Below are 12,632 nucleotides of genomic sequence, written 5' to 3' on the forward strand. Positions count from 1 at the left end.
TGTGACAGGGCAGCAAGTCCAGGCTGTCTCCTGATTTGCTTTTGAAAGGACATTACATCTCTGTGCCTGACATAAAATCCCTTCTGCTTCCCGGCGCCGGGGAATGAGCCTATCAGGGAGAGGCTTAGAGGGCTTTTTGTGCTAGAGAGGAGGAAAAGCAAATATGCTCAGCCCTTCTCCCTGCTTCTGGCAGCCTGGGATGTGCAATCTAATCCCTCTGGAAGCAGGGACTGCTCGCAGGAGCTCGGAGTTTGGAGCAGGGATGCAGTCCTAGGACAGCAGCACGTCCCGCTGGGGGCACAGACAGCACAGCAGCAGCTCCTGTTGGTTTCCAGTGGGCCTTTTTCTCCCAAGTTCAGGGGAGGTTCAGGAATCAGAGTGAGCAAATCAGATCTGAGGAGCAAACACACCGGGGAATCTGTTCCTCAAAGGATGGCCCCAGGAATGATGTTCAAGCCTCTGATCTCCTGCTAATGAGTTTATGAAATGTCAGCCAGGCTTTGCAGGGCAAAGCTAATGAGCAACAACACAATATCAGGCAAAGTTCAGGAGGGTTAAATGAACATGGGTTTCAAATCCTCATGGTATGAGCAGAGCTGCAGCCTTTCCTGGTGGAGTCGAGCCATGGAAGTGAAATGGAACATCATCCTCGCTCCCAGTGTGATTTGGGATTAGGCAATAGGATGAGAAATCAGCTTTCCAAATGTGGCCTGTTGCAGTGCTGATGTCTCTGCCTGGGCTGGTTGTCTGCCTGCTCTGCTGCATTCCTGGAGCACCTTCACCTGCCCTGGGTGAAACACCTGCCTTAGGAGCAGACACTTCCACGCTTTGGGAGTTCCCTGTTCTCCCCAGTGACCTGCAGGTGCCATGGCAGGGCACACAGCACAGCTCACCTCTGGAAGTGACAGCCATGGTTTGTTGGTGCCACCATTAGGGGCTGGTGAACTTCCACAGGGCTGGCCCAGATGTCCCTGCAGCTGGTCCATGCCCAAAGTGGGATGTCTGCAGGGATAAGAGAGTGGTCAGGGAGTGCTGTGCTCAGCTTTGGGACTGGGGTGTCCTGGGGCTGGACGTTTCCCCTCACCTGCAGCAGTGACTGTGGCTGGGATGGGACTGTGAGGACAAAGGGACTGTCCCTCGGTGACATCACTGAGCTGCCACCAGTCTCTGTCCCTCAGTGAGAGCCCACGGGGAGCAGCCCAGCCTCCCCTGGCAGCACTAATCCCTCCACTCTGCCTGCAGCCACAGCGGCTGCTGCTGCATCCCCCTGCCTGCAGACACCTGAAACCTGGGGCTGGAGCAGAGCAATGCAGGGAAAACACCTCCCAGCCCCTCTTGGCATTACCCTCTGCCCCTCAGCAGGAGGCAGAAGGGCTGGAGTCCCAAAAAAAGAGACTAAAAAGCTGTGAGGAGAGGCAGGGCTGGCAGGAGGGCCTGAGGGCTGTGTGGGGTGGGCGGCAGCGCAGCACCTCCAGAGCTTTGGGGATGTGGTGCTCATTAGCACAGCCAGGATTGCAGACTGGGCCTGCAGCCCTTGGCACACTTTGGCCTCTCCAGCTCGGAAACAGCCGGGCCAGGGCTGCTCCAGGGCTGGGTTTGGGAGGGACGGGCAGAGCAGCCAGGGAGGGAGGAGATTTCCCCCTTAGCACCTTGCATGGTGTTGCTTTTCTTCAGTTCCTTGAAAACACAACTCCTGAGCATCATCACGAGCAGGGGGTTTCCTGCTGTGGGACACTCACAGCTGCCTCTGTGCTGGGATTCATCCAGCCTGGAAACAGCCTCTGCACAAGAAACCTGCCTCTGCAAAGAAGTTTCTTTGCCATGCACAGAACTTACAGCTCTCCCCCAACCCTTTCCTTGTTTTCTCCCCAGGCCCAGGAGCTGCTCTGCTGCCTTTTTGACTCCCTGACATCAGAGAGCATCCACCGAATTGAATCCCAGGATTGCTAGCAGAGATGGGCAAGGCCCCCAGGCAGCCTTGGATGTCACTGTGGAGATGGACACCCAGGCACAGCCAGCTCTAAGAGCTCTGTTTGTTTGGAATTAAAACACAAAGTCTGAAGCGTGGCATTAGCATGGGTCAGAGAAATGAGAGTGGTAGAGGAAGGCTCAGCACCCCAAAACAAACCCCTCTGAACTGTGGCTGTGCTTCCCAGTGGAGTTCATCTAGAGACAATCTGCCTGTGTGGAGCACAAATCTGCTTCATGGAGCAAAGCTTGGAGCATTCATCTGGCTGGGAAAACCTCGGGAAGCAAATCCAGGGGCAGGTGTTCACTGCTGTGTGTCTCTGAGGTGCCTGGGGACTCCATCTCCCTCAGGCCTCAAAGACTTCATGGAGAGACTCCGCTTGCTGCTGCTCCTGTGTTCTTTGAACCAAAGACAAACCCACAGCAAATGAAACGGAAATAGTCCGAGGGAAAGCTGGATCCCTGGAGGGTTCAGTGCACCAGGCCGAGCTGTTCAATCAGATCAAAAGCTGGACAGCTCAATGTTCACCTGCCTCTGCTCCAGCAGCCCTGTTATGGACTGTGCCAGCCCACATCCTGCCCCCTCCCATGGGCACACGGCCCTGCCTCCTCCTCCTCCTCCTTCAGCAGCTGCTGATCCTGTGATCCTTTCCAGGAGCCCTGAGGAAAGAAAGCTGGTGTTAATATAAAGGTCCTTAGCCTTCCTGGGACCCACTGGGTTCTTTTTCCTATAGGAAAGGCTCTTCTCAGCCCAGGGAGCCTCCTATTCCTACCTGCCCTGCTAAGGGAAACACTTAGACTCTGCTTTGGTGCGGCCTCACCTCAGCTCTGGGGCAGTTGTGGGTGCCACAATATCAGAAGGATCTGAAGCTGTTGGAGAGTGTCCAAAGGAGGGGCATGGGCATGGGGAAGGGTCTGAGGAGCAGCTGAGGGTGCTTGGATTGTTCAGCTGGAGAAGGAGCCTGAGGGCAGAGCTCAGCGGGGGCTGCAGCTCCTGCCAAGGGGCAGCTCCAATCTCTGCTCCCTGTGCCAGGGACAGGACCCAGGGAGCAGCTGGAGCTGGGCCAGGGCAGGGTCAGGCTGGAGATCAAGGAAAGGTTCTTCCTCAGAGGGTGCTGGGCACTGCCCAGGCTCCCCAGGGAATGGGCACGGCCCTGAGGCTGCCAGAGCTCCAGGAGCATTTGGACAGCGCTGCCAGGGATGCCCAGGGTGGGGTTGTTGGGGGGTCTGTGCAGGGCCAGGGGTTGGACTCTGATCCCTGTGGGACCCTTCCAGCTCAGGAAATTCTGTCATTCTGTGCATGCTTCTAGTTCCAGCCCTGGCAGAGGTGGCAGGAAACAGTCCCTGTGAGTGTCCCAGAGGTGAGGGCAGAGCTCCCTGCCAGCCCAGCTCTGGGTGCTGTGGGCACATTAACCCTTTCTTTGCACGGCCTTTCCCTCTGGAAGAGCCTGGGATGAGCGCTCCTCCTTCCCAGCTCTCACAAACTGCGGGAAGGTGACACCTCTGAGTTCTGTCCCTTTGCAGATGACATGAAAGTGCCCGGTAAGTCCCAAAGCTGTGGAGGTCTGGCCCTGCAAGCTCTGCTTCCTCAGCAGGTACCAGTCCTAACAAAGCCCTTGCCCTTCTCTAAACTACAGTGGAACAGCCAGAAGAGGTTGTCACAGCCAGCTGGGTGTGAGGGGGGACACAGACAGGCCTGTTCTGGCCTCACACAGCTTTGCAGTGTCAGAATCACAGAAATCCCAGACTGGTTTGGGTTGGAAGGAACCTTGCAAGTCATCCAGTCCCACAGCCTGCCGTGGGAGTGAGACACCTTCCACTATCCCAGCTTGCTCCAAGCCCTGTCCAACCTTGGAAGTTTCTCCCAACCTCTGCTCCCCAGCACTGTTCTGCCTGCCTGGGCTCTTTGGGCTTTGTGCTAGGACCAAACATCTCGAGGAAGGAGCTGGAGAGGGAAGCAGGCAGCTGCCCTGGTCCCTGGGGAGAACGGGGTCCTTGGAGTCATCGTGCCAGAGGAGCCTGCTCTGCTCCTGCAGCTAAGTAGGCCATTTCCTGCACTCCAGGCACATTTCTGTCATGCTTGTGAGCCCTGTACGGCTTTGAAACAAATGAAAATTAAAAGGATCCACCCCCAGCACTTGGGGAATTTGATCTGGAAAAGGAATGGAATAAAAACAGCAGCTGAGGGACCAGCCCTGTGGAGCTGCATGCCAGGAAGGGGCACATGGGGCCGGCAGCAGCCCTGACCTGGCCAGCCTGGTGACACAAAGGATCACAGAGCCCTGTCCCTCTCACCTGGGCCCTCAGACCCGTGGGGTTGGGATCGCAGGGAGCTGGACATCATGAGGGGATGCTCTGGTGAGTGCCAGCAGTCAGCCTGGGGAGGTGACATCGCAGTGGGACACCCCCAGCCCATCTGGGCTTGGCAGGAGCACTCCCAGGAGTTGAGCCCGTGACTCTTAATTCATAGAATTAATTCATAAAATCAGAGAATTATGAATGGTTTGGGTGTGAAGGGACCTTAAAGCCCATCCCACCCCCTGCCATGGGCAGGGACACCTTCCACTGTCCCAGGCTGCTCCAAGCCCTGTCCAACCTGGCCTTGGACACTGCCAGGGATCCAGGGGCAGCCACAGCTTCTCTGGGCACCCTGTGCCAGGGCCTCAGCACTCTCTGAGTAAAGATTAATTCACAGTGTAACCAATCAGAGCCTGGCACAAAACACATCCCATTTCCCATCCCCTTCCAGACATCCGTGCTGAGGCTTGAGCTCTCTGAGCCTCCACTCACCAGCAGGCAAAGCCCCGTGCCTCAGTTTCCCATCTAGGAAATGGAGGTGGCTGCTCTGCCACATCCCCCAGGCACAGCAGCAACATCCCAAAAATGGGGCAGCACCCAGATATCTCCAAGCAAGGATCTGCTGCGGTGCCTTGGGTTCCTATTTTAAAGCCCAGCTAATTAATCTCAGCGTAACAAACTCGCACACCCTGCGCAGAGCAGGGGAAAGCATCATCCTCTGATATTTCCAAAATGCCAGCATTCCAGAAATAACCCTGCCAGCCTCTTCTCCTAGAGAATACCCCACTTGTCTCTGGAGAAGTGACAACCAGAAGCACCACGACCCACCAGGAATCAATCCCATCACCCGGCCGTCAGCTCCGGCTCCGGCAATGGGAGCTGCAGCTCTCTCGCACTGTTTTTCCCTGGAAACTGCCACAAGGCAGCCAGGATTAGCTAATCAGAGTTGAGGAGCAAATTAATGATTGAAAGAACTAGGAGAAAGGCAGATTTGATCCGAGATTGCCAGCTTTGCAGCTGGCTCCTACTTGCAAACAATTCATTTAGATTATGAAAGCAAGAAATTGAGTACAAAACCCCCTAGATTGTTTGCTTCCTGGAGAAAGAAAAGAAAAGAAATGGAATTTAGATTAAAAATTATGCAGAATAGTATTAATTCCCCACCCTCTTGTGCCTCCCCTCTTGCTGGAAAACCAGAGCTAATCAGAATTTTGCATTGTTCTGCTGCCAGTGTCAGAGCTGCCTCAATGGAGGAGAGATAAAATACAGGAGGTGGCATTTGCTGTTAACTCCTTAGGGCCCTGCCATGGCAGAAATGGGAACACAGTGCCTGGTGCTGATATCCCATCTTCCCAGCCTGATCAGCTCCCTTTAGGGGCAAGTGTTGGAGTGCAGAGCAGCTCCCCACACCCCCTGGGGTGGGCACATTTTATTCATTCACACGCCTGGGGAGATCTCAGGTGAGCCCTTTGTTCCTCCTCAGGAAGGACTGGTGTCCCCAGGGATGTGCCGGGTGCTTTCCCCTATGGAGGGCACGGGCAGTGCCTCACTCTCACTCATGTTGCAGCTTTGTAGCTCCTCTGTGCCAGGGACAGATTTAACCATTCACCAGCCAGGCCTGGGATTCCTGCCTGGCTGTCCCCAGGGACACTGACACCCCGACAGGTGATCTGAGGGGACTGTATCACTCCCCTTAGCAGCCCGAGCAGGGCAGGTGCAGGGGCTGAGCTGGCAGGGAACTGTAGGAGCAGCTCATTGCCATTGCCTTGCCCTTCTCTGGGTGGCTCTGAGCCAGGGTCAGCACCCAGTTGCTGCTGAGGGAGCTGGGTGCCAGCTCTGCTGACCCTCTGCAGCCACCAGTGCAGACACATCAACTGCTGAGCACTTCCAGCCTGCCCAGACTGACTCTTCCACCCCACAAAAGTTTCTGCTCCAGCCCTGTGCACATGAGCCCTGCTGAGCCCTGGGAATGTCCCTGTCAGCACTCAGACCAACAGCACTGCTCCGCCAACAGGATCTGCTGCCCTCCCAGCAAACTCGAAACTGGGCACTTGGGTTTCATCTCCTGAGGCCCACGGCTGGCTCAGGAAGCAGGAGGAGGAGGAGGGAGGGTGGACCTGCTGGAGCTGTCCTTGGATCATCCACACTCACCAAACTCGATAATCCTGTGCCACACACCTCCCATGCCCACAGATATCTGCCTTGCTCTGGCTGACAGAGCCAAAAGCACCTCTCTTGGCCAAGAGCCACTGTTGATCTCCAGGGAGAGCTCAGAGCCCCTTGCAGGGCCTAAAGGGGCTCCAGGAGAGCTGCAGAGGGACTGGAGACAAGGGATGGAGGGACAGGACACAGGGAATGGCTTCCCACTGCCAGAGAGCAGGGATAGATGGGATATTGGGAAGGAATTGTTCCCTGGGAGGGTGGGCAGGCCCTGGCACAGGGTGCCCAGAGCAGCTGTGGCTGCCCCTGGATCCCTGGCAGTGTCCCAGGCCAGGTTGGACTGGGCTAGTGGAAGGTGTCCCTGCCCATGGCAGGGGAATTGGATGAGCTTTAAGGTCCCTTCCAACCCAACTCTCATTCCATGCCTGCGATGTGACAGGGCTGGTGGCTGGGCCCTGGCAGGGATGTATGTGCCTCACCATCTTTCTGGGCTGGCATCAGGACCTGGGCTCCAGTCCCAGTTCTGTCCCATGGGGCAGGCAATGGCCTTTCTCCAATCCTTGATCTCCCTCTTCCCAGGGCACCATCTCCAGGCCTGTCACAGCAGGAGCTGGTGATTAATTGGTCCTTGGCAGTCCCCCCGGCAGGGCTGGAGGAGCACAAAGGGCGCTTTGTGTGCGGGCGCTGATAAACGGGGCCGGGATGAGTCACCCGCGGGTAATTAAACCAGGGAACAGCGCTGCTCAGCCAGGAATACGGCACAGGAGCTCCTTGGGTGCTCTAACTGGGTCATGCAGGAGACCAGGGCTGGCAGTGCCTTGTCTGGGCCCACCTGGCCCTGGCCACGGCCCAGCAGCAACACCACTGCCCGTCCCCAAGAGTGACCAGTTTGTTCCAGTAAACCAAGGCAGAAGTTCTGCCAGGACAGTTTCACATGTGTGGGGTCAAACTGGGGCTGCTGGTCCTGCAAAAACTCCTGAGGAGCTCAGCTGAGGGGCTGTAGGATGGGTCTCCATCCATCCCTCCATCCCTCCATCCCTCCATCCCTCCCTCCCTCCCTCCCTCCCTCCATCCATCCATCCATCCATCCATCCATCCCTCCATCCATCCATCCCTCCATCCCTCCCTCCCTCCCTCCCTCCCTCCATCCATCCATCCATCCATCCATCCATCCATCCATCCATCCATCCATCCATCCATCCCTCCCTCCCTCCCTCCCTCCCTCCCTCCATCCATCCATCCATCCATCCATCCATCCATCCATCCATCCCTCCCTCCCTCCCTCCCTCCCTCCATCCATCCATCCATCCATCCATCCATCCATCCATCCATCCATCCCTCCCTCCCTCCCTCCCTCCCTCCATCCATCCATCCATCCATCCATCCATCCATCCATCCATCCATCCATCCATCCCTCCCTCCCTCCATCCCTCCATCCATCCATCCATCCATCCATCCATCATCCCCTCAGCTCTGGGGATATTTAAGCCTCAGCTGGGGTTCTGCTGAGCTCCTGGCCCTGTCCTGGGGCTGTGCTTGGCTGCTCTGCCAGGTGAACCGATGGATCTGACCCTTGGAGTCTCCTCCTCACACACCTGTGGGATATTGGCCATTTTCTGGCCATTGGGAGCCTCCTGACATCTTTGTGAGCTTTCAAAGATGATTTTGAAGATGAAAACGTGTGTGCAGCAAGATCACCAAGATGCTGCAGGTGCTCAAGATCCTCAGGTGGCTTCAGTGGGCCTGTTTGTGACTGGTTTGCCCAAGGCAATGGTGAGGGGCCTGGAGCACCTCCTTGTGAGGAAAGGCTGCGGGAGCTGGGGCTGCTCAGCCTTGAGAGGAGCCCCAGCTGAGAGGAGCCCTCAGCCCTGGGTGTCCCTGTGTGCAGGGAGGGCTCAGGGCAGGGCCCAGGCTCTGCTCCGTGGGATTCAGCGATGGCACCAGAGCCACAGGCAGGGACTGAGCCCAGGGAGTTCCACCTGGGCATGGAATCATTAGGGATGGAAAAGACCTCCGAGATCAATGAGTCCAACTTCTGACCATTCCCACTCAACCATAAACGTGAGGAAGAGCTTCCTCCCTGTGCAGTGACCGAGCACTGGCCCAGGCTGCCCAGAGGGTTCCTTTCCTTGGAGATACTCAAGAGCCACCTGGAAACAATCCTGTGCTCTGGGGGACCCTGCTTGAGCAGAGAGGTGGGACCAGATGAGCTCCAGTGGTCTCTTCCAAGCTGAACTATTCTGGAATTCTGTCATCTGGATGCTGTGATGTACTGGCTGACCTGCCTGGCACTGACACCTGAGAGACTGCAAGGGACAGAGAGGAGAGGGAAGGAGGGAGCAGGGTGGGGTGGAATGGCTGTCCCTGCTCCTTTGCCTCAGCTGGCCATTGTCCCTCAGCTGGCAGCCACTGCTTGGAGACTGGAGAGTGCTTTTGGCTTGTGCCTCGCAGGAACTCTTGGAGCTCTGGAACCCTTAACACCCACCAGCTGCAGTTCCAGCTCTGCATGGTGACTCTGGATGTGGGGCTCCTCCTTGCCAGAGCTCTGGCAGAAGATCCTGAGCTGGTGGTGGCTGATTCCCTCTCACAGCACTGGCCAGCAAATGTCTCCCTGAGGGCTGTGGAGCAGCAGGAACAAGTGGCTCCCAGGAATGGTGGGAAGGCTGGGCAGGGACTCGGAGCTGGATGCATCATCCTGCAGGGAGGTCACTGAGACAAACGGGACTGTTGTGCTGGTCCCAGTCTCTTACCCCAGGCCTGCCTTCCCCAGGATCCAGACTCCTTGGGAAACCAGGATGGTGTTCAGGTCCTGACAGAGAATCCTGGGCTGCTTCAACCCTGCTGCCCTGGGGTCCTGCAGAGCTGCTCCCTCCCCCACAGTGGGATATCCAAACACATGGATGTGACTGAGGTGCTATGGAGCAAACTGAAGGCCCCTGAGAAGCTCCTGACCACTGAACTACCACAGTCCATCCATCCTGAGCTGCTGGGCTCCCACACAGCCATGGCCAGGCTCGATGTCCAGCCCACAGCCTCCAGCCAGCACAGCTGGCAGCCTCCAAATATTGGAGTCCCCCTGGCCCTGAAGCCAAGCCAGTTGTCTGGGCAGTGTGGGGGGCAGCCAGCCAGCCCTGCACACACCAGTTATCCTGGCCAGCCTTGGGGGGCAGACATGACCTGGGAGCTCTGCAGAGCCAGCCATACTCCCAGGGTAAAGGGGGACTTTGGAACTAGACCTTGGTCCTTGGGAAAGGCTCCTGGCACTGCTCCTCAAACCAGGCCCATCCCTTGAGTGGCTGCAGACATTGAGCGAGGCCAGCAGAGGCTGAGGGAGCTGGACCCTGCTCAGGCTGGAGGTGATGGAGGGAATCGAAATCACTGTCTGGGATTATGGGATCTGGGAGTGGAGGGAGGAAGTGGTGAGGCTTCAGCCAGGGAAAGGCTGATGGACTCCTGTCCAGGAGGGTGGTGTAGCCCCAGGAGAGGGACCCCAGGCCAGCTGCAGGGTTTGCCCCCTCCAGCTGGTCCCCAGTTACCCACCCCTACTCCATGACTGGGGGCAGCTCCACTTCAGGGCGCCTCTGGCCATCGCTTATAAACTGGCCTTGCTTCATTGTGGCTCCAGCCCCAGGGGCACTCAGGTGTCCCAAATTCCTCTGCCTGCCTTCCTGCCAGGGCTGGGGTGGGGGAAACGCTTGTGAATCCCCGTGCCCTGAAGCAGTGTGAGGGGTGAGGCCGCACCCCAGGCTCCCCTGCAGCCTTTCCCCCACGTTCCCTTCCCCTTGCGTGTCTTCAGGGCTACAAGGTGATTAACATCCCCTTTCAGCGTGTTCCAGCCATGTTCTGCATGCCTTTAAGCCCCGGGGTGTTACACATGGCTTACAAGTTGGGCTCCATTAGCGCTCGATTCGCTGTTTATTAAAACCTCAATTAATCTTGTATTAATGCTCTTCAAATGCGACTTTTCTGGAGGTGCAGCAACCCCTGAGACGAGGAGCTAAGCTTCTCCCCAGCCCTGTGCCACTGCTGTCAGCGAGGAATTAGCTCAGGATCTCTCCAGGCTCAGAGCTGAGGGGTTGGGAGGCTGCAGAAAGCAAGAGCTGCCCATGAGCATGCTCTGATTAATTGAGGTAACAATTAATTAATTAAGACACCCTTGGCTCTGCTGCCCCCAAATCTGGGGCAGCTGGGGGAGCAGAGTCCGTGTCCCCCCCAGAGAAGACAGGAGGGTTTGGAGGCAGCCTGGAGGATGCTCTGCTTGCCAGGACCCCACAAATCCAGAGCAGGTGGAAGGGTTTGGAATGGGAAGATCCGCATCTGAAAAGCAGGAATCTCTCCTGCCCCTGCCCTGGCAGCCCTGTGGCTCTGGGAGGGCTGTGAAGGAGGGGCTGGATCAGGAGAAGCGTGGCCCAGCCCTCAGAGCCAGCAGGAATAGCACCCTGTGCTCCTGCCTGGGTTTGGGATGCTGCCTGTGCCAGATCCAGAGCCATGTCCAGGCGGGGTGGTGATGGGACGGAGGAGATCTCCCATCCCTGCCAAGTGGGATGCTGCAGTTGTCATGGCAACGTGGGAGGCCTGCGAGCTGGAGCCCATAACCCACCCCTTTGGAGGGTGGGGGGTGTTCAGGGCTGGGGGTGCTCCCCATCCCTCCCCCAGGCCCTGGCACCCCAAAATTGCCATCAACCCCCTCCTCCCAAAGCTGACACCCCCACCCATCCTTCAGCCAAAAGCCCCTGCTGAACACACTGCCTTTTCCATGGGGAAAAACCACCTTTGGGTGAAAAAACGTATCCAAACCCGTTGTAGGGAGCACAGGGCCAAGTGGGAGATGCCAGCAGAGATTCCTGCTCAGCTTCCTGGTTCCCTCTGCCCCGTGCCGAGATCCCCTGGCTGGCTGAGGCTGGAGCGAAGGCACCAACGCCTGGCAGGGTCTGGCCATGAGCTGTCCCCCGAGGGATGCTCGCAGGGCTCTTCCCATTAGGCACGGTGGTCCTGGGAGCTGTGGTGGGATGGGGCTGGAGGTGCAGCCGGCTCTGCTCTTCCTCTTCCCACCGGTGGCTGGATTGTCACACAAGGTCACCTCTCCCTCCAGCCGCCAGCCACGGGCCGGCTGAGCCTCCCCACGCGGCACAGGCTGGGCTTTTCCCCACCTCGGGACAGTCTTTGCTGTCTGTCTCCAGCAGCTCATTCCCGCTGGGGCCCTCGGCCGCTGCCAGGCCTTGACTGACATCTGTCCATCATCCCTGGCAGCTGGAATCGCAGACAGCAGAGGGTCCCCGCGGGAAGGACAGGCAGGGACGAGCCCGAGCTGCGTCCCCTCCGTGGGCAGTCTGCTGCCACCAGAAAGAGCATCGGGATGCCGCTGTGCCTGCTGCCGCGGCTCCCGTTCCTGCCGCATTCCCGCATTCCCGCATTCCCGCTCGGGCGCCCGCCCGGTTCCGCCGGGGCGCCGGGTGGCACATGAGTCACACTTCCTCCCGACGCCCATTCCAGCGCCGTGCCGCCGCTATTTTTGGAAGTTCTTGAAAGCGGATCAGCCCCAGAAGCGCAGTTAATGGATGCTCCCCATGCCGAGCTCGCGTCCCCCCGTGTCCCCAAGCCGGGCTGGGGAAGCCCCCGGCAGCGAGGACCCTGCGCTCCCCTCCCTGTTTGCGATGCGTGGGAACTCCCTCCTCATCCCACGGCCCCTCCTGAGTCAGCAGGGAGCTGAAGCACCGTCCTAGTGGCAAAATATTCCCTTTTAAAGGGCTTGTTTGCGATTGGGGTGGGACTTCGTGTGATGCCAGCCTGGCGTTGATAATTGTGCTCCCAACGAGCGGATCATTCCCAGTTATTTTTACTCCCAACCCCCAGTGTTTTAGCTGGGGCTGCAGTGCCTCACAAAGTGTCTCTGAGGAAAACCGGGCACAATCCAGCTCCGGAATCGAGGGGTGGATGAAATCCCAGGCGGGAGCAGCAGCTGAGTGTCACAGCCAGGCCTTCCTGGCCTTCCCAGCTCGGAAGGATCTGGCTTTACGGGATGCTGCACCCACACCCACACCATTCCACACCTGCCGCCCCATCCCTCTTCCCTCCGCTCCTCCAGGATCTGTCCCAATCGAGGATTATTTTCCTTTCAGAGCAGTGATTGTGTTGCTCATCCTTCGCTCGGGGACTGTGCAAGGTCAGCGGCCGTGACCCCGGAATGTCCGGCCGCCTTCCCGGCC

At 58.0% G+C, this 12,632-nt stretch overlaps 1 protein-coding gene across 1 annotated transcript in view; it reads left to right on the forward strand.

Annotated features, from left to right (window-relative positions):
* The window catches only part of C16H16orf71 (chromosome 16 C16orf71 homolog), an 89,108-nt gene extending 86,430 nt beyond the window's left edge, over positions 1-2,678 (forward strand). The window contains exon 32 of the mRNA XM_032126365.1: positions 1,873-2,678. Within this exon, the coding sequence (XP_031982256.1) occupies positions 1,873-1,950 (78 nt within the window). The 3' untranslated portion in view covers positions 1,951-2,678. The remainder of the gene's footprint in view (positions 1-1,872) is intronic.
* The last annotated feature ends 9,954 nt before the right edge of the window (positions 2,679-12,632 follow it).

The sequence above is a fragment of the Corvus moneduloides genome, chromosome 16, assembly GCF_009650955.1.
Source record: "Corvus moneduloides isolate bCorMon1 chromosome 16, bCorMon1.pri, whole genome shotgun sequence".
NCBI classification, from domain to species: domain Eukaryota; kingdom Metazoa; phylum Chordata; class Aves; order Passeriformes; family Corvidae; genus Corvus; species Corvus moneduloides.